Genomic DNA, 25,924 nt, shown 5'->3' on the forward strand with positions numbered 1-25,924 from the left:
ATTAGTAAAAAAAAGCTATAATTTTATATTTGTTTATATAAATACTGTGCTTTAATTATACATATTTTATTTTTTTGATAACGTATGTTGATCTGATCTACCAGTATACACATATCAGCATAAAGTGTTCACAGGTTATCATGAGGGATTGGTTTGTAGTGATTCGGAAATTTGTAGTGACACGGAAGTCAAGCAACGTTCACCGGTGTTGCGATTTGGATGGGTGACCGCTTGGAAATTTCTAAAAAAGATTTCCGAGATTTTTTTTGCGAAAAATGTTTTTTAAAATGTTACAAAAATATTGTTTTGTTTATTGAAATTATGTGGTGTAATAATATTTATGTGAATGTTTTGGAAAAGTTTATAACATTGCAATGTTGTTGGGATGTTTCGATGCAATATTTCAAAAAGCGGACATCTTAATGTTGCTGCAATCTTCTAGCAATGTTGCAGCAATGTTTTGCAATCAATATGCAATATTACAATGTTTCAATGAAATCATTCTGCAATGTTTCCGCAATCTCTTTATGCTGTACGAGTACATTTAAAAAATAGAAATAAATTAATTTTTCCGTCTAAAGATATAATAAAAATTATTCGTTCATGCAAAACTATTCTTCGAGAAAATTATTACATTTTTAAGAAAAAACAATATTAAACATATATTTTAACTGCAACGTTATGAATTTTTCCAAAATATTCACATAAATATTATTCCACCACATAATTTCAATAAACAAAACAGTATTTTTGTAACATTTTAAAAAACATTTTTTACAAAAAAAATCTTGGGAATTTTTTTCGGAAAATTCCAAATGGTTACCCATCTAAGTCGCAATTTCGGTGAACTTGTTTGACCTCCGTGATGGCTGCGAACTGATCCCTATGAACACTTTATGCTGATATGTGTATATAACTGGTAAATTAGGTCAATATACGTTATCGAAAAAATGAAATATGTATAATTAAAGCACTGTATTTATATAAACAAATATAAAATTAACCGAGAGGGTTTCTGGATGGATGTCACGTGCATGTGGGGCACTTTGACGACGTTTTGAAAACATTGCAGCTTGCATCATCAGGGCTGAGAGCTCCGATACTGAGTTCCCTTCGGTTGTGGTGGTCCTTATATATCCCCGTTGCGCCCGGTGGGGATGGGGAGGGGTTGATTGGTCAGCCAATCAGAGCGTTTTGATTGACCGGCCGGTCAATTGAACAAACCTCTGGAGCAGCAATGGGATCCCCTGTTTCACCCATTATTGCGAATATCTTCATGGAACATCTCGAAAACAAAATTCTGAAGAGCGCACCCCTAACCTTCCACGTGGTTTCAATACGTAGATGACACATTTGTTATATGGAGCCACGGCAAAGAAACTCTCACATCCTTCCTCGCTTTTCTCTACGCCCAACACCCAAACATTAAGTTCACAATGGAGGTAGAACAGGAAAACCGAATTCCCTTCCTAGATGTGTTGATTCAAAGAAACGGAGATGTTACTTTAGGCCATCGGGTATAGCGAAAACCAACCCACACTGACCGGTATCTTCACGCAACCTCCCATGACCATCCGTCACAAAAACATTCAGTAATCAGCTCATTGGTTTACAGAGCCCTCACAGTTTCTGAACTAACGTTTCTGGATGAGGAGCTACAACATCTTAATCAGACCTTGACTAGGAATGGATATAACAGCAAGAACATTAATCAGATAACCAAGAGATTGAAGAACAAGATCTCCAGTCCCAACAACATTGAAACTCTGGATGAAGAAAGAATAAGGAAAATGACGGCTGTCCTTCCGTATCTTCAAGATACAATAGAGCGCTTAGGCAAAATTTTGAGTAAACACAATATCAGAGTAATCTTCAAACCCCAGAAGAAAATTGCTCAATTACTTCCTAATCCCAAGGATCAAAGATTAAGCCTCTAAACACCAGGTGTGTACAAGATACCTTGCGTCTGCGGAAAAGTGTACATAGAAGAAACCGGGAGAAAGATCAGTACACGGATTAAGGAACACCAAAGGTGTGCCAAATTTCGCAACAGCCATTTTTTGCAATCAGCCTTGACAGAACATTGGATGGAGACTGGACATGCCGTGCAGTATGATAAGTCTATCATATTGGCCCCGTAACAAGGCTACTTCGCCAGAAAATATCGGGAAGGTCTGGAAATGTTGAAATATCCTGACAACCTCAACCGCGACAAAGGCCTTCAAATCTTATTTGGCATACCGTCCTCCCGGGTTTTTTAATTGATCGACCAGTCAATCAAAACGCTCTTATTGGCTGACCAATCAACCCACCCCCCTCCAACTCACCGGGCGCAACGAGGATATATAAGGACCACCACAACCAAAGGGAGCTCAGTATCGGAGCTCTCAGCCCTGATGATGCAAGCTGCAATGTTTGCGAAATGTCGGCAAAATGCCCAACACGCACGTGGCATCCATTCGGAAATCCTCTCGGTTAACAATATCAACGGCCACGAAAGCCTCAAGACTGAAACATAAAATTATAGTTTTTTTTTTACTAATAATCGCAAATGCAGAATATTATCTAGAATAACTTTTTTGTTATTTGTTTAAATAAAAATGCAATTAGAAAATATATATTAATATAATACAATAATTAAATTAAATATGAAAAAATTTTTATTAAAAAAACAATTAAAAAATATTATGTGTTCACTGGGATGTAGATCGAAGTTTTTTCATACATAGACCTATTTCGTCTATTGATATGAATATTTATGTTTCTCAACAACACTATGATGCACACAGCACGAAACCGAATGCCTTTTTCTAGACGTTTTAGAGTCAACATTTGAAGAATGTCTGCAAACGTTTATACAAAGTCGATTTGCAGTCAACTTTGAAAGCCTGACTTGGAAGAGTCGACTTACAGTCGATATATGGAAGATTGTACTGTTAGAGAATGTAGAGATTTAGCGGAAAATTTAGTAACGTCACCCGACCTTAGTTTGCTAAATGCGGATGAATTATAGATGAGTTAAATTAATATATTATTATACACAAATATTCTGCTTTAGCTCTTTATTGTCATTACTTTATTAAAAAATTATAATATTACAACGTTTCTGGAATATTACTGGCATATGCTATAAAATGTTGCAGGCATATTGTTAATTTATGTTTCTGCATTGTCTCCGTAATATTGCATTGCAATCTGCAATAATGCAACGTTGCTGCAATGTTGCTGCAATTTTTTGTGCTGTATGGGTAGTAATAAAAAATCGGTGAACTCTGTCGTTAAGAAAAAGGTAGAGCAAATATTGCAAATTTTTTCTAATAACTTTTTCATAACATGTTTGGGAACAGCGTAATACGCGAACGCGAGTCACCCGCTACATGCGAGCGATCGATATCGATCCTTTATCACGCGAGGGCACCACCTTACGACGGTGTCCTGCGCAAGCCCCCTCTGGGCGTCCGGGAGCGCTCGAGCGGAAGCAGGCGTTTTTACCTCTCAGATAGATATTCGCAAGACTCCTAATCGTACGGCCATGACTGCCGGTTAATTAAATCTCTAGTCTCATATTAAACTCACACGACCGTGTCTGTCGGTGTACCAAGTACCTCAGAGTACTTCCTTTAAAACTGTGCCTGTAGTGTCTAAGTGGCATTAAAGCAATTTGTGAACTTTAACGGTTTGTGTATTTCATTGCTCCGATTCTCACAGTCCAAAATCCTTCAATTACGCGTCGATTAAGTGCGCACTCCTAACATAACAAAACCACTGATGTATTGATCACCTCTTCAATATATGAACTAACAAGGGGAGGATCAAGTGAGGCACACTGGGATTTTGATCCCAATTTTTTTAGTTATCTTGGAGATGAAAAAAAAGTTTACGTCTCCCGGCGTTTGATCGAATAGGCCTTAGTTTTGAAATAATAAATTTGTGAAAATTGGCCATACAGCGGCGCGCCATATGAGCCTTCCCAGTAATTGTTTTCCCAACCAGTGTAATCAGCTCCGTGCGTTAGGTGCTTGCTTCACAAGCGTAAGATCCGGGTTCGCTCCCGGATGTGTGCAATATCTTTTTTATTATTTTTTTAATAAGTGTATTTATTTATCTTGATGATATTGATATAGTATGCAAATTTCTAAAATAAAAAATTTAATATCACTTTCTAAACATTAATTTAAATTTAATTTGAAGGATATTTGAATTCAAGTAATAATATTTGAAATAATAAATGAGTAGTAATAATAATGTATAAGTTATTTGAAATGGATAACATATAAAGGCAACGTATCTAAATTTTCTAATTGTTTAAATTTAACACTGGTATTCTTCTTCTACGATTAATTATTTTAAAAACTAGAATTTTAAAATACTGTTAATATTATTTCTAATTAAATTTTAAATTAAACAATTTGAAAATTTAGATACGTTGCTTTTATATGTTATCCATTTCAAATAACTTATATTTTATTATTATTATTACCTATTTATTATTTCAAATATTATTACTTGAATTCAAATTAAATTTAAATTAATGTTTAGAAAGTGATATTAAATTAAATTTTCTATTTTAGAAATTTGCATACTAGATCAATATCATCAAGATAAATACACTTATTAAAAAAAAAATATTGCACACATCCGGGAGCGAAACCGGGTCTTACGATTGTGAAGAAAGCACCTAACGCACGGAGCCGACTGCACTGGTTGGGAAAACGGTTACCGGGAAGGCTCATATGTCGCGCCGCAGTATAGCCAATTTTCACAAATTTATTATTTCGAAACTAAGACCTATTCGATCAAACGCCAGGAGACGTAAACTTTTTTTTTGTCTCCAGAGTAACTAAAGAAATTGGGATCAAAATCCCAGGGTGACTCACCTGATCCTCCCCTTGTAAGTGACCATAAGGTGGATAAATAATCATGATCAAATGCATCAGATGTTCAATCAACTCAACTTCTGCTGTATCATCGAATAAGCCATTACTTATACAATGATGAGTCAAAAATTATCCGGACTTTTGCTAGAACACGTTTTTAAGTTTGTCATACTGCGTTTTGGGTAGACAGACTTGTTGGCTGTAGTAGGGTCCCGTGATCAAAACTGGACCTTGATCGCGTCAGTTTGTTTACCGTTACAAGCGTGCAAATATGGCTGCTTCGCTAAAAATTTGCACCAAGGAGGAACAGAGAGCTGTGATACAATTTTTTTAATCGGAAAGAGTGAAGGTTGCTAAAATTCATCGAAGGCTTTCAACACAATGCGGCGACAATGCTTTACCACGCAAAAGTGTATATGAATGGAAAAGTTTAAAAGTGGATGCACGCTGTGTGACACACGAAGAGGGAGCTGGACGCCCATCAACTTCCACTACCGATGAAAAGGTTCAGCAAGGTCAAGAGTCGATACTAGCAAACCGGCATATTGTGTTAAAGCCTCCAATGAATTTTAGCACCTTTTACTCCTTCCAACTAAAGAAATCGTATTACAGCTTTTTGTTTTTTTTGGTACAAATTTCTAACGAAACAGTCATATTTACACGCTCGTAGCGGTAAACAAACTGACGCGATTAAAGTCCAGCTTTGATTATAGGACCTCAGTAGTGCTAACTTAAAGCCTGTTTGTCCGGAACGCAGTGTGACAAATTTAAAGACGTGTTTTAGCAAAAGTCCGAATAATTTTTGACTCATCCTCGAATTTAATTTCTTTGTCGAGGATACATATAAAATTTGTATGTCATCAATTAAGCAGTTCTCATTTTCTGATGGAGTGAGTCCCAGTTGCGCACAGAATAAATCGGACATAGCAAGTTAAACACCTCCGATTTTTATAAAATTAGACTCATTCGACGCGTTTTCGCACAAAATGAACGAATCTGGCAGAAAAAAGCAAACTGCCCCGATAATCAAAAGCATTGAAATTGACGAGGTTAAGATACCTGTCATACCGACGTAGTTCACGTAATGTAGCAACTCGAGAAAGTAAATACTTGGGAGGGGGAGGGGTTTCGCCTCTCTCCCCGCCCCTTCTCCACGAATCCCTAATCCCCAACCCAATCTGAATATAATTGTATAAGTCAAAAATTGCGATATATTCAACTTGCTGTGTCCGTCTGTGCGCAACTGGAACTTCCCTTGCTGATGCCTGAATTGCAAGTCCAATAAGTAGCCTTTTATAGCTATTTTCAAACTGTTTCGTGTTAGGATTATTGTTGAAACCTCATCTGTTACGCAGTGAACTAAAAAAAGTTTCCAGATAGTTTTGACTTATTTTATATGTCAACAAATATACAAGTCCTTTTTTTCTTTGAATATTAAACAGTTCAAACATATTAGTTAAACAAACAATAAAACCAGTTTTTCCGTTACTCTGTAAAATTAACATGTTAGAATCCTATATATTGTTACGGCCGTGAATGCTGTAAAGTGTAGATCGTTTAAATGAAGAGACGGTCGCTCGTTAGAGACGTGTTGTTGTTATGTTCGGACTTTTGGTTTTGACAGTTCGTCTTGCCAATAAAGTTGTTCTTTTTAATAAAAGAATATAAAGCTGTTCTTTTATTAGTGTGCGCGTGTGTTACTGAGGTGTGCGAGTGCGAGAGTACTAGGCGATTCACCCGGTCGTAACAATATTTTTAATATATTCAGTTATATTTTCTGCATAATTTTTTAATTCATCAAAATTATCACTTATAACAGCTATATTTTGATTTTTTTTACCAAATTTTGACCGTATGTTTAATAAATCAAAAACATTATTAAACATTGAACAAAATAAGGCAGTTTTTTTTGAGTGAACAAATTGCTCAGTGACACATTGATTGCAATATTTTAAAGACTACACTAGTACTTTCATTGAGAACTTGGGCGGCTAATTTTACATTCATTCGTGTTGGTTTAAACGTAATATGCTTCTTTGTTATTTTTGTACGTTTTAAATCTTTAGATTCTTGTAACTTTTGCAATAATACAATATTTTTCCAATAGATATCTTTTTCTTTATAACGTAACTCTAGTTTATCTCCTAATGTGTTCCTAAGTAATTTTAAAATATGACATGGACCAAAAAAATATAAGATATTTTTCCTCGGTTATAGGATGAACAATATAGAGTTCAACATTTTCACCCAATTCAAAATTTGCATTCATATTAGTGCACATACTTAAATTTACACTTGCACCATGGAAAGTGATTGAGTGCAATATGACTCCAATTTCATAAATTAGTTCAAAATATGTCACGAATAAATTGGCTCTCTCTGCTCCATTTGTTGTATTAATAAGAAAATAATCTAAAGGAACTTTCCAGTGATCATTCAATGCCACCAGCATTAAAACTAATGCGCTTTTTATTAATCGAGAATAATCTATATCGCTATTAACTGTAGATGTAGACTTACATCTATAATACATGTTCATAATATTGGTTGCTATCATAAAGTACTTGCTGCCGAATCGCCATCTCGTCTATAATTGCAAAAAATTGGACTTTTCTTTTTAGAAACTTTACATTTTTAAAGTTTTGAACACCTCTTTGTAAATCCTGGTCGGCCGTTTAATACTGCGTACCATTTACGGATAAGATGGTCAAAAAATGTGGAAGAAAGTTCTTAAATATTGCGTACATATTTGTAAATAATGAGTAAAAGTTAAGTGTAAGAGCAAATTCTCGGTATTCTGTAGAATTTTTTTTGCGTCTTTATTTCTTTGTTTAAGGATTTCGTTTATTATAGGGAGAAGTTCAGCCTGGATGAAAAGAGTACAATTGTATTAGTAATTTTTACTCATTTGACGGCAATTTGTTGACAGCATTAGATAATATAGTGTTGTACCCTGTACAACTACGATAATTACACGCATAGCAACAGGAAATTAAGATTCCTATTGCTATGCATACGCGTAGCGGACTCGAATTCCGCATACGCTAGAAATATCGAAAGACGCTGATGGTCTGTCGGGCTTCCGGCCCGCAACACCATCGCGCTGCGCCAGCTAATGCTAAGTCGCTTTCCGGTATTCGGATTTCCGCTAAGCGTGGGAGCTGCATGCCGCAAGGAACACGATTGGCCGAACCAAACGACAAATTTCCGTATAAATATTGCGACAAAATCGGAAAGCGACGGAAGAATTTGACAACAGCTGTCCGGTGTGTTACTCGCCGTGCGTGACTTACACGTCGAGCTTGTAACACAATCCGGAGATAACAGCCGACCTATATATACCGGGCCGTCCTGGAAAAGCAAGCAAACGAGCGACATATCATACTACAAGTGTAACGAGGGTAATACTGAAGAAAATACATTATCTTAACGTTGGAACAAGCAAGTGTTTTATCTTCGACCACCGAGCGGCCCTTCCTACGAGTCGTAACTCCTAAGGCGCCAAAAAGATCCCGATATACCTACCGACGTTCCCGGAGCCATCAACGGGGCACAACAATAGATACTGTGTGTAATTTGTTGCCACTCGATGTCATTAAAAGTTGATAGCACGCCATGCACAAAGTTTGCTTCTGCACGTTTGGCTATCTGGGATAGGTATGACATTTTCTTAAAACTTCTTTTCTTAAACTTCAAACTGTAATCATGGATGATACTGACGCTTGCGCAATACGAACAAATGGGGCTTTATAGCTTTCTTTCTTGCACAGATGTTGGACTCAATTTCAAATCATGGAAAACATTGTGCTTTCCAGTATTATATGTTCTAAGACTGAGATTATACTGAATAGTAAAATAGTAGTCCTGAATAGTAGAATAAGTAGTCCGATTCTGAACAAAGTCATATCTTCGCAACAAAAAACTTTTAAAATACGTTTTAAAGCTAAAGAGTTATACTTAAAAAAAAATTATGACATTGTTATTCCGTTTAAAAAATATAATTATATTTTTATACTGTTTCAAAAACTAAAATATAGCGGATAAAGTTCTATAAGCTTTACAGACACCTTGTATATGAAATTTTTTGTTAATTCTCAGATTTTTCTTCGCCTCCCCTATTTACAAATATTCAGAATAATTGAAAATATACATTTTTTATTAAAAAGAATTTATAAAATTAATGGAAACATGGTAGCGGTCTTTTAGATTATTGTTTACTAATAGTGTGTTTTCAAGCGTTACAGTTTAAGGGTTAAGAAGTTTGTTGTTGACGAGTATATTAGTAACGTAAATGATTATTTTGAAAAAATTAGACTAGTTGACAATTTACTACAATTTATTCACTCCTGAGGCTTAATTTATTCAAAATAATATTTACGTATTATGGAAACATTTCAGAAAAAAAACATTTAAAAAACAAAAAATACTTACATTGTTTTTTGGATTGATAGCGTGTTATTATAATCTTTGGACACATTTTCCTCCGCCTGTTGAGTATTTTTCAATTGCGGTAAAATACTTTTCAGTACCTACATATTTAAAACATAATTTTACATACATGTTAATAAAGATTTAATGTTAAATTTATTAGATTCCTGGTAAAAAATTCTCATATCTCATAAATTTTAAAAATTTTTTATATTTTAAATTTATGAAGAATTGATTTAAAAAAAAAATACTTTTACTACCTTATACTATTTCATATTTTATATATTTTCTTTAAAAATTATAAAATTAGAAGGCTTCGAAGTTTTAAAATATTTCAAAATTTACATGTATAAAAAATTTTTCAAAAGCTTAACTTTCTAAGCATTTCTAAAAAGTGTTCCAATTCGTATAAAATTTTGACAAATTTTCTAAAAAATTATAAAATTAAACAAAAATTTTACAAAATTAATATATACAAAGAATTCCAACAAAAATTTATCAGGAATCCTGGCAATAACGCGTTATCATATTAATACACTAGGTATGCCACATATGTAACCAACATATATTATATTTCAATTAATTAATTAAATAATAGACAGGTTATAAGAAATTAGTATTGTAAATGGTGTGCAAATTAAAACAGTTAATTAAATGTTTAAAACATATTATAAATGTTTAACATATAAATGTTTAATATACTATAATACACTAGTAATAGATTTTACAATAATATACAAACGTTTCAGTTTAACTTCAAACCATTATCAATAATTAGACGCTATAATGTTGAAATTGTTATTTCAGGGAGAAAACAGCGTAATTACTTTTCATGGACGCAATTCCGAATACAGTTAAAAAATTATTCTCAACTAGTTCCATAGTTGGATGGAAAGATTGCATAAGCCAAATAACAACAAATTAATGTCTAGCAAAACCTAATTAACGTCTAGCAAAACTTAATATGGCTATTAGATAAGACCGAACAAAAATAAAAAAAAGACTATTCAGAAAAAATCTTTTTCATTTTTCGATATTAACGTTATCGATAAGTTTTATCCTGAAGCGTTGTCCACTGTTACCCCTCTACCGCTCGCCGCTCGATGGTCGAGCCGGTGATCACAATTTCCTTTTAAATGTGTTAATGGACCAATCAATTTACTTATGCATATGGTTATGTAGCTATGCAAGAGTTTGTGCTCCAGCCTTTGTTTATAACCTAATTATAACCAATTACTTAAGCTAAACCATAGATAGTTAAGGAAAGGTCATGTAAAAATTGATTTTTTTTATTGCATATACAGGATGTCTGACAATTAATGATAAATCTCTCGCATGTAGGTAGAATGGATCAAATTGAGTCAAAAAATCCTTTATCACTTTGTGATTCTTGCTTTTAACAAGTTAACAAGTTGATGTAACGATAGTGTAAGCGGCGAAACGCGGCGGCCGACCGATGGCGCCAGTTCGCGGAGACGATCGCGAGGTTTCCGCGCGTTTGCGATGTGCGTACGCCGATCAAAACGTCACGTCTTCGTCACCGCGCGTATCGACCAATCTGATCGATTGGTCGACCACCTTGCTCCGGAATTACGACGTGACGCAAAACTACTGGTTCCCCGCAATGCGAAAACGTATAAAGGATTATCTAGACAATTGTCTCACGTGCTTGACGGCTAACGAATCGGCGAATCGTTTCGAGGGGGAAACGTCGTTGTATCCCCCGGCGACGGCGATGATGCAAATCGTCCACGTAGATCATTTCGGGCCGCTCACGGAAGCGGCGGATGGCAGCAAACATATCGTCGTCGTAATCGATTCCTTTTCACGCTTCACGTGGGTGACGCCGACCAAGACGACTTCCACGAGTGAAACGGTGAAAATTTTGCGTCATATCTTTTCGACGTTCGGTAACCCGAGCGAAATTGTATCGGACAGGGGGACTGCTTTTACGTCCGGCGAGTTTGCTGAGTTCGTCGAGCGTGGCAGAATCAAGCATCGAAAGGTTGCCATCGCGGCACCGTGGGCTAACGGTTTAGCCGAAAGGGTGAATCGGTTTATTAAAAGCACTCTGACCAAAATTCTAAGCGAGCCGAACGATTGGCATAATAAGATCGTCGACCTACAGTACATAATTAACAATACCCGACATTCCGGTATCGGTACGACGCCAGCTAAGTTAGTTCTCGGGTACAATCAGCGGAATCATCTCGATTATCCGCTCGCGCAGTTCACTCGGATATGGGCGTCCGTCGACGACGATATAGCAAACGACCGATCGAAGCTGCCCTTTAGGCAACCGAAAAATTAAGAAACTATAATAAGTCATACCGAGATCGCCGTCTGCGACGACCATCGGTATACCAAGTCGGAGATTTAGTCTCCATACGAGACACGAGGGTGAAGCCAGGGACCAGCGGCAAGATTAAACCGAGTTATAAAGGTCTATATCGAGTAACAAAGGATCTAGGTAACAACCGTTACATTATTACCGACATCCCTGGATTCAATCTCGCTCCTCGTGCCTTAGATACGATCCTCTCATCGGGCCGTCTTAAACCGTGGATCAAGCCGCCACCTCCGATGGGAAGAGAGAAAACCTAAGCGCTTAGAAAAATGTAAACTTTTCATAGGATATAAGTTGATCGAGAGTCATAGTTTAAGTTAGGTTTAAGGTAAATTAGTTGTAGGCTTGTCAAAAAAAAAAAAAAAAAAAAAAGAGAGAGAGAGAGAGAGAGAGAGAGAGAGAGAGAGAGAGAGAGAGATAAAAAGAGAGAGAAGAAGTGTGTACGTGAAATAAGTTTGAAGTGTCCGTGTAGTAGTGGCATCAAGACGGATCGAGGAACGAAGGCTTGGAGGACCAAGCGTGTGCAGGATGGCCGAGCTGTAAGCGGAGAAACGCGGCGGCCGACCGATGGCGCCAGTTCGCGGAGACGATCGCGAGGTTCCCGCGCGTTTGCGATGTGCGTACGCCGATCAAAACGTCACGTCTTCGTCACCGCGCGTATCGACCAATCTGATCGATTAGTCGACCACCTTGCTCCGGAATTTCGGAGTAACGAACAGCGGGGATCACTCTTGGTTCCGTCGGCGTGGGAGCAAGACGCTCCTTTCGCGAGAGTCCTGTCGAGTCGATTGTCGGTTACACGCAATGCCTGTAAGAACTCGTCTGAATAAATGGGAGTGAACCTGAGGTGTGTGTCGATCAGTATCTTGCTCCTTTTTCCCGAAGATCCGATTACGGTACGGAGCCGGCTACGCCATCTTGTCAGTGGAGCACGCGGTCTCGCTCGCGAACGGAGTTGCACAAGTGCGAGGTGTCCGCTGCCGTGTCGTCGTCGTCGTCGTGACTAGCGCGGTCGTCTCGGACCGAAGAGAGCGATTCGGGCGCGAAAGCGAAGTTCGAAAGGATAAACTTACAATAGCATCGTTACGCAGGTAAATTATATCTCTTTCTCGCTCGCACGCCGGATTATAACATATCGTTCCGTCCCTTTTACTCGCACACCCGATCACGTGACGTCAGTACTCTCCGTCTCGCTCACTCGCACGCGCGGCTACGTGACGTTGGTTCCGTCCTCCATCTCGCTCGCTCTTGCGCCCGGTCGCGTGACGTCACACGTAGCACCGCGCGGGCACGTGCGCGTAGGTACACGCCGAAAAGTGGGGTAAACACGTGGTTCCGACTGCGTGGGCGGTTGGAGGGTATAAATACGGAGCCACACCAGGAAGGAGCAACCAGTCGGTTCCAAATCACCGGTACCGACACTCCGGGAGTACTCGGAGCTCCTTGGCTGGGTGTTCTCGGCTTCCTTATACCGGGTGTACTCGGTTTCCTGAAAACCCCTGACACCGGGCGTTCTCGGTTATCCGCACTCCTGTGCCGGGCGTTCTCGGCTTCCTGACACCGGCCGTTCACGGCCTTCCTGACACCGGGCGTTCTCGGGTATCCGTATTCCTATGCCGGGCGTTCTCGGCTTCTTGACACAGGCCGTTTATGGCCCCCTGATACCGGGCGTACTCGGTTATTCCGTACCGTACTCCTGCGCCGGGCGCTCTCGGCTTCCTGATACCGGGCGTACTCGGCTACTCGTCTCTTACCTGTTACCTGTCCTATAATTTCGATTCTTAATTTTCGTTTTATTTTCAGAGCAGATTTAGAATAATTTCACTTGGTCGGCGACGACGCGTTTACCCGGAGTTACAACTTCCTCGCCGGATTTTCCTTGGATATCCTCCGTCCCGAGCGTTCCGTCCGAACAAGCGCCCTCCTAACAAAGCGAGCGTATCTTGACCCCTTCCTCAGGCGAGCGATAGTTATTAAGTTGCGTTAGCATTAAGTCCGCGTTACTTGTAATATTTTCCGAGCGTTAGTTTGTAAGATCCGCGTCTCGCATTTAAACTTAAGATTTCAATCGACGCCGCGAGCGCTTAATTTAGTTTAAGTTTTCTATGTGTTCTCTATGCGAGTACGTTATAATTAGTTTTAAGTTCTTTCCGTGTGTTATCAAACGTTCCGGGGAACACGAGTTCCGAAGGTGTTAACTTCCTCTCTTCCTAATAAATTTTATTTTTTTTGTATCACGGAGTGTGAGGAGATATTGATTTAAAATAAATATTTTGTTAATTTCTTTTCAAATCGGAGTTCCTTCTTTTCTCGACCCTGGCACCGGCGAGCTAATCCGCGACCGCGAGAAAAGTCGTACCGTTACATTATAAATTAATAAATATTCCGAATTAATGCCGCCCACCGCCAAATCCAAGCGTGCGATCGAGATTGTCAAGCGCGAAGAGCGGGGTGTTTACTGCTTGCTGCGGGGAGCGGAAACAGCGCGTAACGCTAGAGGCCCCCGCTCTGGGGCAAGCAGTAAACTCCCCGCCCTGCGCGTTTGGCAATCTTGATCGCACGATTTGGATTTGATGGCGGGACTAATTCGGAATTTTTATTAATTTATAACTCGTTAACTATTGCGAGGATCTCAAAATGATACAGGACTTTTCGACTTACAAGGAGTAGGTAAGAACTGTAAAATTCCAAATGAGATGAATCATAGCTCATTCGAAAGAGAAGAACAAGTACATTAAAAGTGTAAAAGGGTTAGCGTGAATGGACCTTACTTTTTAAGAAAATTGCAATTAAAGTTTAACATTTGTACGTTAAGTACTGGAATCTTGAACCACTATCCAATAGAGCGTTGTGGCTGAGAACACTAACAATAAGTGCTAGTGTTACATTTTTCTCTTCGTGGCGGACCAGGTTCGAATTTCTACAGCTTCAAATTTTTTTTTATTTTTTTTAAACTTTTTGCTATTATATTTTACAATTGCATTATCTTTAGTATTTTTTAAATTAATTATTAATAATGTATTTACATATATTAATAAAATTAAGCAACTTTGATTAATAAAAAATTAATAAAAATATTTAATAAATGATTTATTATAATAAAATTATTTATAAAGATTAATAATTAGGCCTTAACAAGCAGATTTATTCTAAAAAATAATACACTTTAATTTATAACGTTTTATAAATTTATAACATCTTATAATTTATAACTTTTTATAATTTACAACGTTTTATAATTTATAATATCATAGAAACTCTTAAAGTGGTTCAAGATTCCAGTATTTAACGTACAAATGTTAAACCTTAATTGCATTTTTTTTAAAAAGTAAGGCCCATTCACGCTAACTCTTTTACATTTTTAATATACTTGTTCCATCCTTTCGAATGAGCTTTGATTAATCTCATTTGGCATTTTACAGTTCTTGCTTACTTCTTGTCAGTTTGATCCATTCTACTTGCATGCGAAAGATTTATCATTAATTGTTAGACACCCTGTATATGTACTAATTGTAAAACATTTTATGAATTCAAATTTCAAGTCCTCATATTGAAGATCAACATATTAACGATCCTACAGACAATACGTGCGCGTCCAATAGATAGTCATGTTTCAAACTTTAAACGCGTCTTTTTCAGAACTATGTCTTTCAAAACGGCGTTAAATATAACTAAAAAAATATTCGATTAATATAGCTGAAACGGTGCATGTTTATTTTTCATTAAATTCTCCACCGGGAAAGCTTATAAAGCTTGCAAGAATAACTATTCAAACTATTTTTTTCACATATTATAATAAAAATAAAAATTTTATGTGAAAATCTTTTTACCTTTTTTTTCAAAACTGCGTAGAATTTTTATTTTAATATTTTTTACTATCGGAGTTTAGCTTTGCCGGTGTGCAATTTTATCAAAAAGACAGATTTGTTCAATTTTTTATTTCAAGATGAGATAAAAAAGTATTGCATTGCACGCCATTTGACTCCCTCGAAAACCAGGACTTGGAGAGCGAGCGTCATTACGCCGCCATATTTGAATTAATTTGGTTTAAAAAAATTTTTTCTACATCTACGAATTGTGAGAAATATGTGAAAAAAGTTATGGACAGTTCATTAAAAGTTTTGTACCGCAAAAAAATTATGAAAATCAGCTTTTCTCCGGCCGATTACATGATCTCCCCCCCTTAAAAGAAGAAAGTACATTTTTAACAATTATAATTTTAAGAAATGGATCAATTATTTATTAACTTTTTTAAAGAAAGTGATGATACCAACATTGAAAAATTTAATTTCTTCGATTCGAGGGGATGCAAAAATTTATTAAGTAATGTAATTATTTAGAACCTTTCTTCTAATTTAAATTAAATTCCCAAAATTCAAATCTATGTAACAAATATTATTAATCATCTAAATGCCGAAGATTTTTAAAAACACTTTTAATATATAATGAAAAAAATATTTTATAATAAATACAAATATAATATACATATTATTTTAATATAAAGGAGAAGAGGGTATTATGGCTACTATCGACAATATGATTACCTCTATTATCTCCGTTATTAGGTAACGTATTTTAACAATTGCTTATGGAATTATCCGTTTAGTAGCTCGCCATTTTTTAGTGATGCTAATATGCCAATACATAACAACTGACAATTGTTATAAGACATTTTAACTTTTAAGCACTTTTAAACTTTTTCAAGGTACATTTTTAACCTTTAATTACACATATTTCCTCATTATTTTTAAACTTGAGTGTATTATCACACGAATGTACAAAAACTTGAGTATTTTTTGTTATTTAACCTTTTATTCGGTTGTACACATTTCGAGTTATACAAAGTTAAAACAGTAACATAATGTTAATATGATTTTTTAAGTGAAATTTTTATATCAAAATATTTCTTCAATAAGTCGATTATCATTCTAGAAGTAAGTGTTCAGAAACATTAGAAACATTATTTTATGCTTGTTGTTTAATGTTAAACAGGGATAAAATAATATTTTTAATAAAATTTTTAATGGCATTTCTAAAATTTCCAAACGCAGAAAAATTCTAAACAATAGAAAATTAAAAATATATAATTTTGTAACAAGGTATTATGTTTCTTTTAAACTAAACTAATTTTTTTAAATTATTTTCATAGATAGCCATATTACAACCACTTTTTTTTTCCACCGATTATGCAGTGCATTAGATTTTTATAAATTACGTCCTAAATAATAAATATTTCATTATTTTGAGTCTAGAATTTGCCAAACAATACTTTGACGAATATAATCGTTTAAGTTTCAATAAAAAATATTAATTATAAACAAAGTTATTCAATAAAATGAGAATGGGTGCCATATTACCCTTTTCTTCTCTAATATTTGCGTAGTTGTGTAATAAAATATTTATAAATAAAACAATAAATAAATAAAATTATGTTGATAAATTATATTCAGTGTCATTTGAAACAGTTATATTATTAATTGGTCCAATGGCACAAAAAAATAAACAATTTTAGAAGTAAACCAATTCTAGCAAAAAATCAATTATTATTGTCATTGTAGTTTATAACAACACTTGACAATTTTTGACGTGATTTTATAATAATTTGTTGCTAGAGGAGAAAAGGGTAAGGGCACCCATTTTCATTTTATTGAATAACAATGTTTATAATTAATATTTTATATTAAAACTGGAACGATTCTATTTGTTAAAGTGTTGTTTAACAGATTCTAAATTTAAAGTAATAAAATATTTATTACTTTACGTAGGACGTAATTTACAAAAATTTAACACATTGCATAATATTTCCGAACTAATAGAAATTATAAAAATAATAGGTCTTAATAGAGCAATACTCTTAATACTTACTAGTGGTGTCATTCACGTCCGATCAATAATAAATCTTGAAAACTTTCCCTGAAACTGGTAGACAAATAATTTTTTTTTTCTGCTTTTAGATGCTTTAGGTCCCGTAAACAGTTTCTAATAAATAACTTAGGTGTCGGTTCTAAGCTAAAAATGGCCATCTTCCTTTCCCATATCGCGTACATCAGTACAGTACGTGCTGCACATGCCTGCCTAAAAGTACTTCGTTGGTAGGAAATTACGGTGCCGGCTCCGTAGTACTTTTTAACGGTTGTAATTTCAATAGTTAGATCGAAAATTTACAGTGCATGATTGGCGGTGCCACTGATAAATCATTAGCTAATTATACTACTCTCTTAATTTAAAACAGTGAAAATTTCACTGACTCCAATTCACTGATGAAATAGTGAAATTCCGCCGAAATGCATTTGTTTATTTAATGTTAAGCGTTGTTTGTACAAAATAGATCTCAGGATTCAGAAATAAATTTATTTTACGTTTATTACAATATACATATATTTTTAAGAATATCATTTATTGCCTTAATCAGGAATTTTTTTGTTGGGATTTATACAGTATAAATAATGCAATAATTATTTGTCTACTTATTCGATATCTTTATTTTGCCATCTCTCGTCTTTCTTAACCGTAAGTATATTTAATAAATAAATATTTTCTTCTTTATTGGCGATTTTAATCAAATGAATATCAATGTTAGAATATTTTAATTTCATTTTATACATTGGTTTATTCATTGACCGAAACCGCCAATAAGAGAAGAAATATTTATCTTTATTTCGATTTTAATAAAATTCTCTTTCATTTTACTGATTAAATCATTGAAATTTAGTGAATTAGAAACTCACTGATTTAGGCAGTGATGAGGCCATGTCACTGATACAAACAGTGAATATTTTGATTCACAGTGGTATACTTATAACTGCAACAAACAGTGAATATTCACTGCAAATCAGTGTGTTTTCACTGATTTAAATTAAGAGAGTAGTCGCCTTATATTATATTACATCGAGTATTTTGGTTTCTTTCAATTAGTGCGGCTGTACAATGTTTTTTGCAGAATTTTTTTATAATGTGTGCCTCCATGGCATGGATCGAGTCACTAAATCCGTTTTGATGTCACTGGTCTTTTCAACCATGTACCAACACAGCATCATGAATTCATTGAGAGAAACTCATTGATCCTGCCATGGACATTACAATCCGAAATTTATTGTTATGCTGAAAATGGCCCAAAGTGGGTCCAAAACGTATATCTAAAGAAGAAGCTGATTTAAGGAAATTTTTGTACACTAACTACCGCACGTATACTTTCATTAACTTTTGAATTTTTGATAAAAATAAGTATTATTCGTGTTGCAAAATTATCATTAAATTATGAAATCAAATTAATAAAACATTTAAAAAAATAAAAATATGATTCTTTAACTTTAATTTTTTTAAAATTAGTACTCTACAATAATTTTTAAAAAAGTTATGATTTTTCAAAAATTATCTTGCATTTGCTGTAACTTTGTTCACATATTTGCTACAAAATTACGTAGTTTCACCAATTGTTATTGCCATTTTACTTTTTAATCGTGTTAGATTTCAAAAACTCTGTCTTGCGGTATTTTTAATGCAGCTGCCAGATAAATGGCAAAAGGTCAGAAAATAACGACCATTACTTCACTGATTGAAGCTGTTTTTAAATAAGTAAATTAAAGTAATTAAACAAATTTGTTCCAATTTTAAAATAAAATCACGGCACTATTTTCCTTCCAATGCAATATATTATAATATGATGTAAATATTACTAAACAACTGTTTTAATTTGCGCACCGTTTACCGCGTTAATTCCTTATAACCTGTTTATTATATTTAATTTACTTTTTACAGTTAATTTTTTTGAATGAGTCCTTGTGTGTATGTGTGTGTGTGTGTGTGTGTGTGTGTGTGTGTGTGTGTGTGGGTGTGTGTGTATGTGTGTATGTCATTTGTTTTATAAATATATTTTAATAAAAATTATGACAACGGCAATTATACTATTAATTTATTATGCAATTTTTATTAAAGGTAATAATAAAATTAAATAATGAAATTTCTACAAAAATCCCTAATAGAAAAGTTTTAATAAAATTTTGATAAACTTGACATTCCATTAAACTGAATGAAAGAAATATGTAATAAAATTTTAATTATATTTCGTTGAAAGATTATTTTCTGCATATAATGAAATACAGACAAATAAGAAATTTCAATAAAAATATAATAAAATTTCAACAAAAAATTAATAAGGTCTTTCTCATTGTAAAAAAATTGTTTTAAAGGTTCGAGCCGAATAAGGAAAGTCAAAATCCCCCCCCCATTCCCCTAATAGATTTGTATGAAATTTAACTCATCTTTTTGTCATTAAAAGAAACTAAGTTTCCTTAATTTTCATTCCCGGGCCCCTTTCTATCGTCCATAATTAAAAAAAAAATGTTTTTTAGTAAATAATTTTTTTCTCTGCGAGTTTTCAATGAATCGATTTGAAGTGTTAACTGGTATTAATTATGATTTAGACACATAATAACAAATTTTAGTTTTCCATTTTGACAGAAAATTCTAATTTTACAAGCCGAAAAAATATTTAAAATTGTAATATCTTGACTCTCACAAGACTTGCTACCTCTATATTTTAATCATAGTTGCATTTTCATAAAAACTACCTTCTTGATTTTTTTCAGAATTTTCGTTCCGTGTGAACACCTTTAAATACCACAAAAACTGCTTTTTTCACCTTTTTCGTGGTTATTTTTGCTTGTAAAGATCATTTTGTGACGGCATCTGATAAATAATCTATTCTCCACTGTTAGGATATTCGGTATTGCGCGCCGTTAGTGAATGGGAATAGGAACGCTAGAGGCGTGACTGAAGCTCGCGAGAGCGCTGCGGGCGGTTTTTGTCCCCGCGGGACCAGCGAGTAGGACTTCCGTTACGCGTGTCGCGAAGAAGCGCACATGCATCTAGGCGAGGAAATATATCTGATATTCGGTAAGAATAAATACGCTGTGCCAATTTCTGAACCCCTCTTCGGGCCCACGGAAGCATCAAAATTACAACAAGTAATGTTGTAATAATTCACTAACAGAGATAATCAAGTATCCTTAACAAATATCTTAAAAAATATCACGTTTCTGATTTATAACGTATCTGATGTAAAACGTTTTTGCTTGTTTTTGTCATTTTCGTGTATTTAATAAAGCGCGATTTTTTAATCTATGTCCAAATGGATTTGTTACTTCTTACAAAAAAATATAGTATATCTAAATTAAACAACTGGGTGTCTATGATTTGCGAAATAATTAAATCTATAATACAAACATATTTTTATTAAATATCGTTTTTGTAATTAAGTATTACAGTAATAATAATGTACAAATCAATAAAGTAAGTCTAATATGTTTAATGAACTTCTTGTTGTGTTATAGACGTTATATGATGTCATGTTTCGGCTTTCCTGTTTATAAATAAACAAATAAAAATAACACAAATTATGCAGTTGTATACAACTGCATGGATACAATTTCATACAACAGTTGTATAGAACTGCACAATTTTTGTTATTCTTATTTGTGTTTACTTCCCTTACGAAAAAGAACTATTGCCGGCCGTGTGATTATTACACGCGGCTGTGTGATTATTACTGGTGGCTCTGTGATTATCAAGACAAATATTATTGCTTCTACAATAATTACTAATAACCCATACAGCACAAAACTTGCAACAATATTGTTGCAACGTTGCAGCAATGTTGCAACAATATTTTTGCAGCCTTCCGTGTTGTATGGGAACGGAATACAGACGGATATTACTCGACTGTTGAGTATCACTAGAAAGATTACTGCATGTAATAACTATTGTGACTTGGTTAAATGGTGCGACGGCGTGCGGATGTGGACATGGAGATAGAATGAGGCTGAGTATGAGTGTTGTAGTTTTATTAGAAAGAATTAGGAAAGTAAGGAGGTATGAACTAGAGAGGTAGGAGGGTAAAAAAGACGTGTAATTGGAGGCAGAATTAGGGAAAAAAGATTTGTGGTAATATTGGAAGATATAGGAGAAAGAAATAGAAATAGGTTAGGGCGGATAAGAGGGAGAATCCAAGCGGACCGGTAATAAGATAGGAAGGTAACGGAATAAAACGGAGAAAGTAAGGAAAACAAAAAGGGTGACGGCGTGCAAATAGAAAGAGTGTTAGGAGAAATGTTAGAGGAATAAGACTGTAGAAACAAAGGCAGAAACAGCTATAGAAAGGATAATGTGACAGGTAATGCAAGGAATCTGGCAGAATGGTTTATGGAGAAAAGAGGACATATTGTAAATGAGAGAATAAATGAATAGAAAGAGATTGGAAGGAATGTATAGAGGTACGAGACAGTGAGAAGAATAATAGTATAGGAAAGAAGTAGCGAAGGAAAATGTATATTAGGATGTAAGATAGGAAAGGGATCAGATATAGGTATAGATATAGAGATTATGAAAGTAAACATGAAGGAAATGGAAAATGTAAAGGTATGGATGAATGTATAAATAATTGTTAATTAAGAATTCTGGGTATATGAAAAAGACGGGGAAAACTCAGATCACCGGCCGTTGGAGATTGAAGTTATAAAGCATAAAAGATGGAGAAAGAGGAAACAAATAAGAAGAAAAAGGAAATAGAATAAATATATAGGACAAGGAGGCGACAAAGGTGTATAGGCAGAAAAAAAAACCAGAGTTTAAGTAAAAATTGGAAGAAAAGCAGGCTGTTGGATTGTTAAAAAAAGAGGAACGGAATAAGGCAGCAAAATATTGTATAAAAGATACATATAGAATAATATAATTATTACGAGTATATTATATGAAAAATAAAATATATATATTTGTATGCAATAAATAGCTATTATTGTGTGTGTGTGTGTGTGTGTGTGTGCGCGCGCGCGTGTGTGTGTGTGTGCGTGTGTGTGTGTATTATTTGTGACGTGTATAAGTGACATTATACAGGGTGTTCAAAAAGTTGCAGACCGGCGAAATATCTTGAAAACTAAACATTTTAGAAAAAAATGTTTCAGATAAAAGTTGTAGGGTTTCAAAAGATTTATTTACTGATCTTATCAGTTTGATTTGGACCGGTTGAATGTTCCGGACTTTTTGAACACCCTGCATATTTTTTATTGCATTTTCTTGTAATCGATTTCGAAACCTTTTCAAAACACTACAAGAAAGTTTATTTTCGTTGAGTATTTTCCGAGTTGTGAACGGCTTGAAAGCTGTAATGTACTGTAACTTTCAAGCTTCACAACTCAAAAAATACTTAACAAAAATACATTTGTTTATAGTGTTTTGGAAAGGTCTTGAGATAAGCTACAAGAATATGCAATAAAAAGTAGGCAGTTCCATTTAAAAAAGTTAATGTGATTTTGATCTGACCTTGGCGACGCCATCCAAGGTCAAACTGATAAGATCAGTAAATAGATCTTTTGAAACCCTACAACTTTTATCTAAAACATTTTTTTCTAAAATGCTTAGTTTTCGAGATATTTTGCCGGTCCGGGACTTTTTAAATACCCTGTATAAGACGTTCTACAGGAGAGGCTTTTTGATATAATTTCAGTAGTTACTGATAAGGCAACAATTATTTAGTAATATAATTTTCAGTTAATTTTAAAACAAAAATTATTGGACCTAATCACCAATATATTTACTACTATTTCTGTGGTGAAAAAACAGCAATAATATATTTTTATCATTGTGTCTACTAATTTTTTTTTTAAATTAACTGGAAATCATTATTAAAATATTGTCTTATCAGTAACTACTGAAATTATTCTAAAAAGCCTCTTTTATTTAGGTAGTAATATTTGGGCAATAGTATTTTGGCAGTAATATATTTCGGCAGTGGTACGAAATAATTGTTGATTTCTATGTAATTGTCAATAATATTTTCTGTGATATTCTGTAATATTTCTTGTGATATCCATATTTTTTGTAATATCCAATATTTCTTGTAATATCCAGTAATATTCCTATGTAATTATCAGTAATATCTATGTGTAACCGACAATAGGTCTTTTTCATAAGGGTTATAAATTAGAAAACCGAAACATGACATCATATATTATAACGCTAAAATGCAAACGTTTCAAATTTAATTTGCCTTTTCCCTTATGAAAAAGTATTACTGCCGAAAAAATTACACACAAAAAATTACACAGAATCTGCTATTTTCTTTGATTCTTTAGATTGTCATTAATACGGTAGTAATTGTATTACTATCAATCTAAGGAAATCAGAAAAAAATGGCAGATTCTGTGTGATTTTTTGTGTGTAGGGTAAAGTCGGTATATACGCCGTAGCTATCAAAAATTTAATTTATCTAGTTAATTTATCGAGTATTATTTACTATGTTTAAGAAAAATAAATTATACCAATAAAAACTTCATACTGTTTACTATTATAAAACAATTTTAAATATGAAATATTTTTTTTCTTATATTTGAAAAAGAAACTAAAAAAAAACCCTTGCATTTTTGTCATATAAAAAAAGTAATAAAATTTACGACTACTTATGTGTAAGATATACGGTGCATCGATAATTTACAAATAACATTTATAAATATGATATGAAGTAATATAATGACTTACAAAATGTGTTCACAAAGTGTGTTTATTAGGGAATAAGAACAGTAAATATGTATACAAAGTAATAATAATGCAATATTGAAGAAATTAATATGTACAGACATCAACAGAGTACAGATATGTGCACATTGTGTTCTCAAGGGGCAAGTGCTGCTATCCAATCACGTTTGTATTACGGCATAAATTTCGCTCGCTGAAAAGGCCGTATATCCTAAATAAGTGGAATATACAACATATCAAACTAAATAAAGAATATAAGAGCTATGCAATTGCATCCTGCTTGTATTCCATCTTTTACTATCGCTCTACATTTACATACCATGAAATAATCATTATGCTTTTAACATTTCCTACAATAATCATTTTGCATAAATGGTAACACCTCTGTAGCGCGATAGATCGCACTGCTTTTACATGAAAAAATCGTTTCAATTCATGATATCTTCGTTAATATTAACAATAAAGAACTGTAATTACAACACAAAACTAATATTGCATAAAGGCACATAACAAAGTGGTTGTGACAAAACTATCTTTATTCCTTCTATTTTTTCTGACATTTGCGGTGTAAATCCCCCCCCTCCCTTCCCCCGCGGCGTAAATACCGACTTTAATTTTTTCGGCAGTAATACTTTTTCATAAGTTTTGTTTGTACTACAACGAGAAGTTCATTAAATATATTAGATACTTTATTGAATTGAACATTATTATTACTGCAATACTCAATTACAAAAACGATATTTAATGCAAATTATGTTTGTATTATAGATTTAATTATTTTGAAAATCATAGACACCCAGTTATTTAATTTAGATATACTATATTTTCTTATAAAAAATAACGAATCTATCCAGACATAGATTAAAAAATCGCGCTTTATTAAATACACGAAAATGGCGAAAACAAGTAAAAACGTGATATGTTTTAAATCAGAAACGTGATATTCTTTAAGATATTTCTTAATGATGCTTGATGATCTCTGTTCCAGTGAAGAATAGAATATTTATCAGATGTAGTCACAAAATGGTCTTTACAAGCAAAAATAACCACAAAAAATAGCCAAAAAAGGTAAAAAAAAACGGTTTTTAGGATTTAAAGGTGTTCTCATAGAACGAAAATTTTGAAAAAAATCAAGGAGATAGTTTTTATGAAAATGCAACTATAATTAAAATATAGAAGTAGCAAGTCTTGTGAGAGTCGAGATCTTACAATTTAAAATATTTTTTCGGCTTGTAAAATTAGAATTTTCTGTCAAAATGGAAAACTAAAATTTGTTATTATGTGTCTAAATCATAATTAATACCAGTTAACAGTTTAAATCGATTCATTGAAAACTCGCAGAAAAAAAATTATTTACTAAAAAACATTTTTTTTTTTAATTATGGACGATAGAAAGGGGCCCGGGAATGAAAATTAAGGAAACTTAGTTTCTTTTAATGACAAAAGAATGAGTTAAATTTCATACAAATCCATTGAGGGGGGATTTTGACCCTCCTTATTCAGCTAGAGCCTTTGCGTTTTTTTAATTCTACATCTATGTAGAATTAACTCCTAAATTAATTTTAGAAAAAAATGTGTTTTTAAGATAATGGGTATTTTTTGAGACGTTTAGCCGAACAAAAATCGAAGCAGATAGCAGTAGCCGATTGTATTGTATTCATTTCAAGAGAACGGTTTCTAATCTATTGTGTCGGGACTTAAAATAGGTTGATATGTAAAAAAATAGAAAATGTACTCTGTAGTT

The 25,924-nt window shown here is 33.9% G+C and overlaps 1 protein-coding gene across 2 annotated transcripts in view; it reads right to left on the reverse strand.

Moving 5' to 3' along the window:
- LOC105197698 overlaps nucleotides 1-25,924 on the reverse strand; it is a 119,201-nt gene that overhangs the window by 26,014 nt on the left and 67,263 nt on the right. For both annotated transcript variants that reach the window (XM_039445734.1, XM_039445733.1), the window contains exon 5: nucleotides 9,309-9,406. In XM_039445734.1, the coding sequence (XP_039301668.1) occupies nucleotides 9,309-9,406 (98 nt within the window). The remainder of the gene's footprint in view (nucleotides 1-9,308; nucleotides 9,407-25,924) is intronic.

The sequence above is a fragment of the Solenopsis invicta genome, chromosome 2 (assembly GCF_016802725.1).
Source record: "Solenopsis invicta isolate M01_SB chromosome 2, UNIL_Sinv_3.0, whole genome shotgun sequence".
Taxonomy (NCBI): Eukaryota; Metazoa; Arthropoda; class Insecta; order Hymenoptera; family Formicidae; genus Solenopsis; species Solenopsis invicta.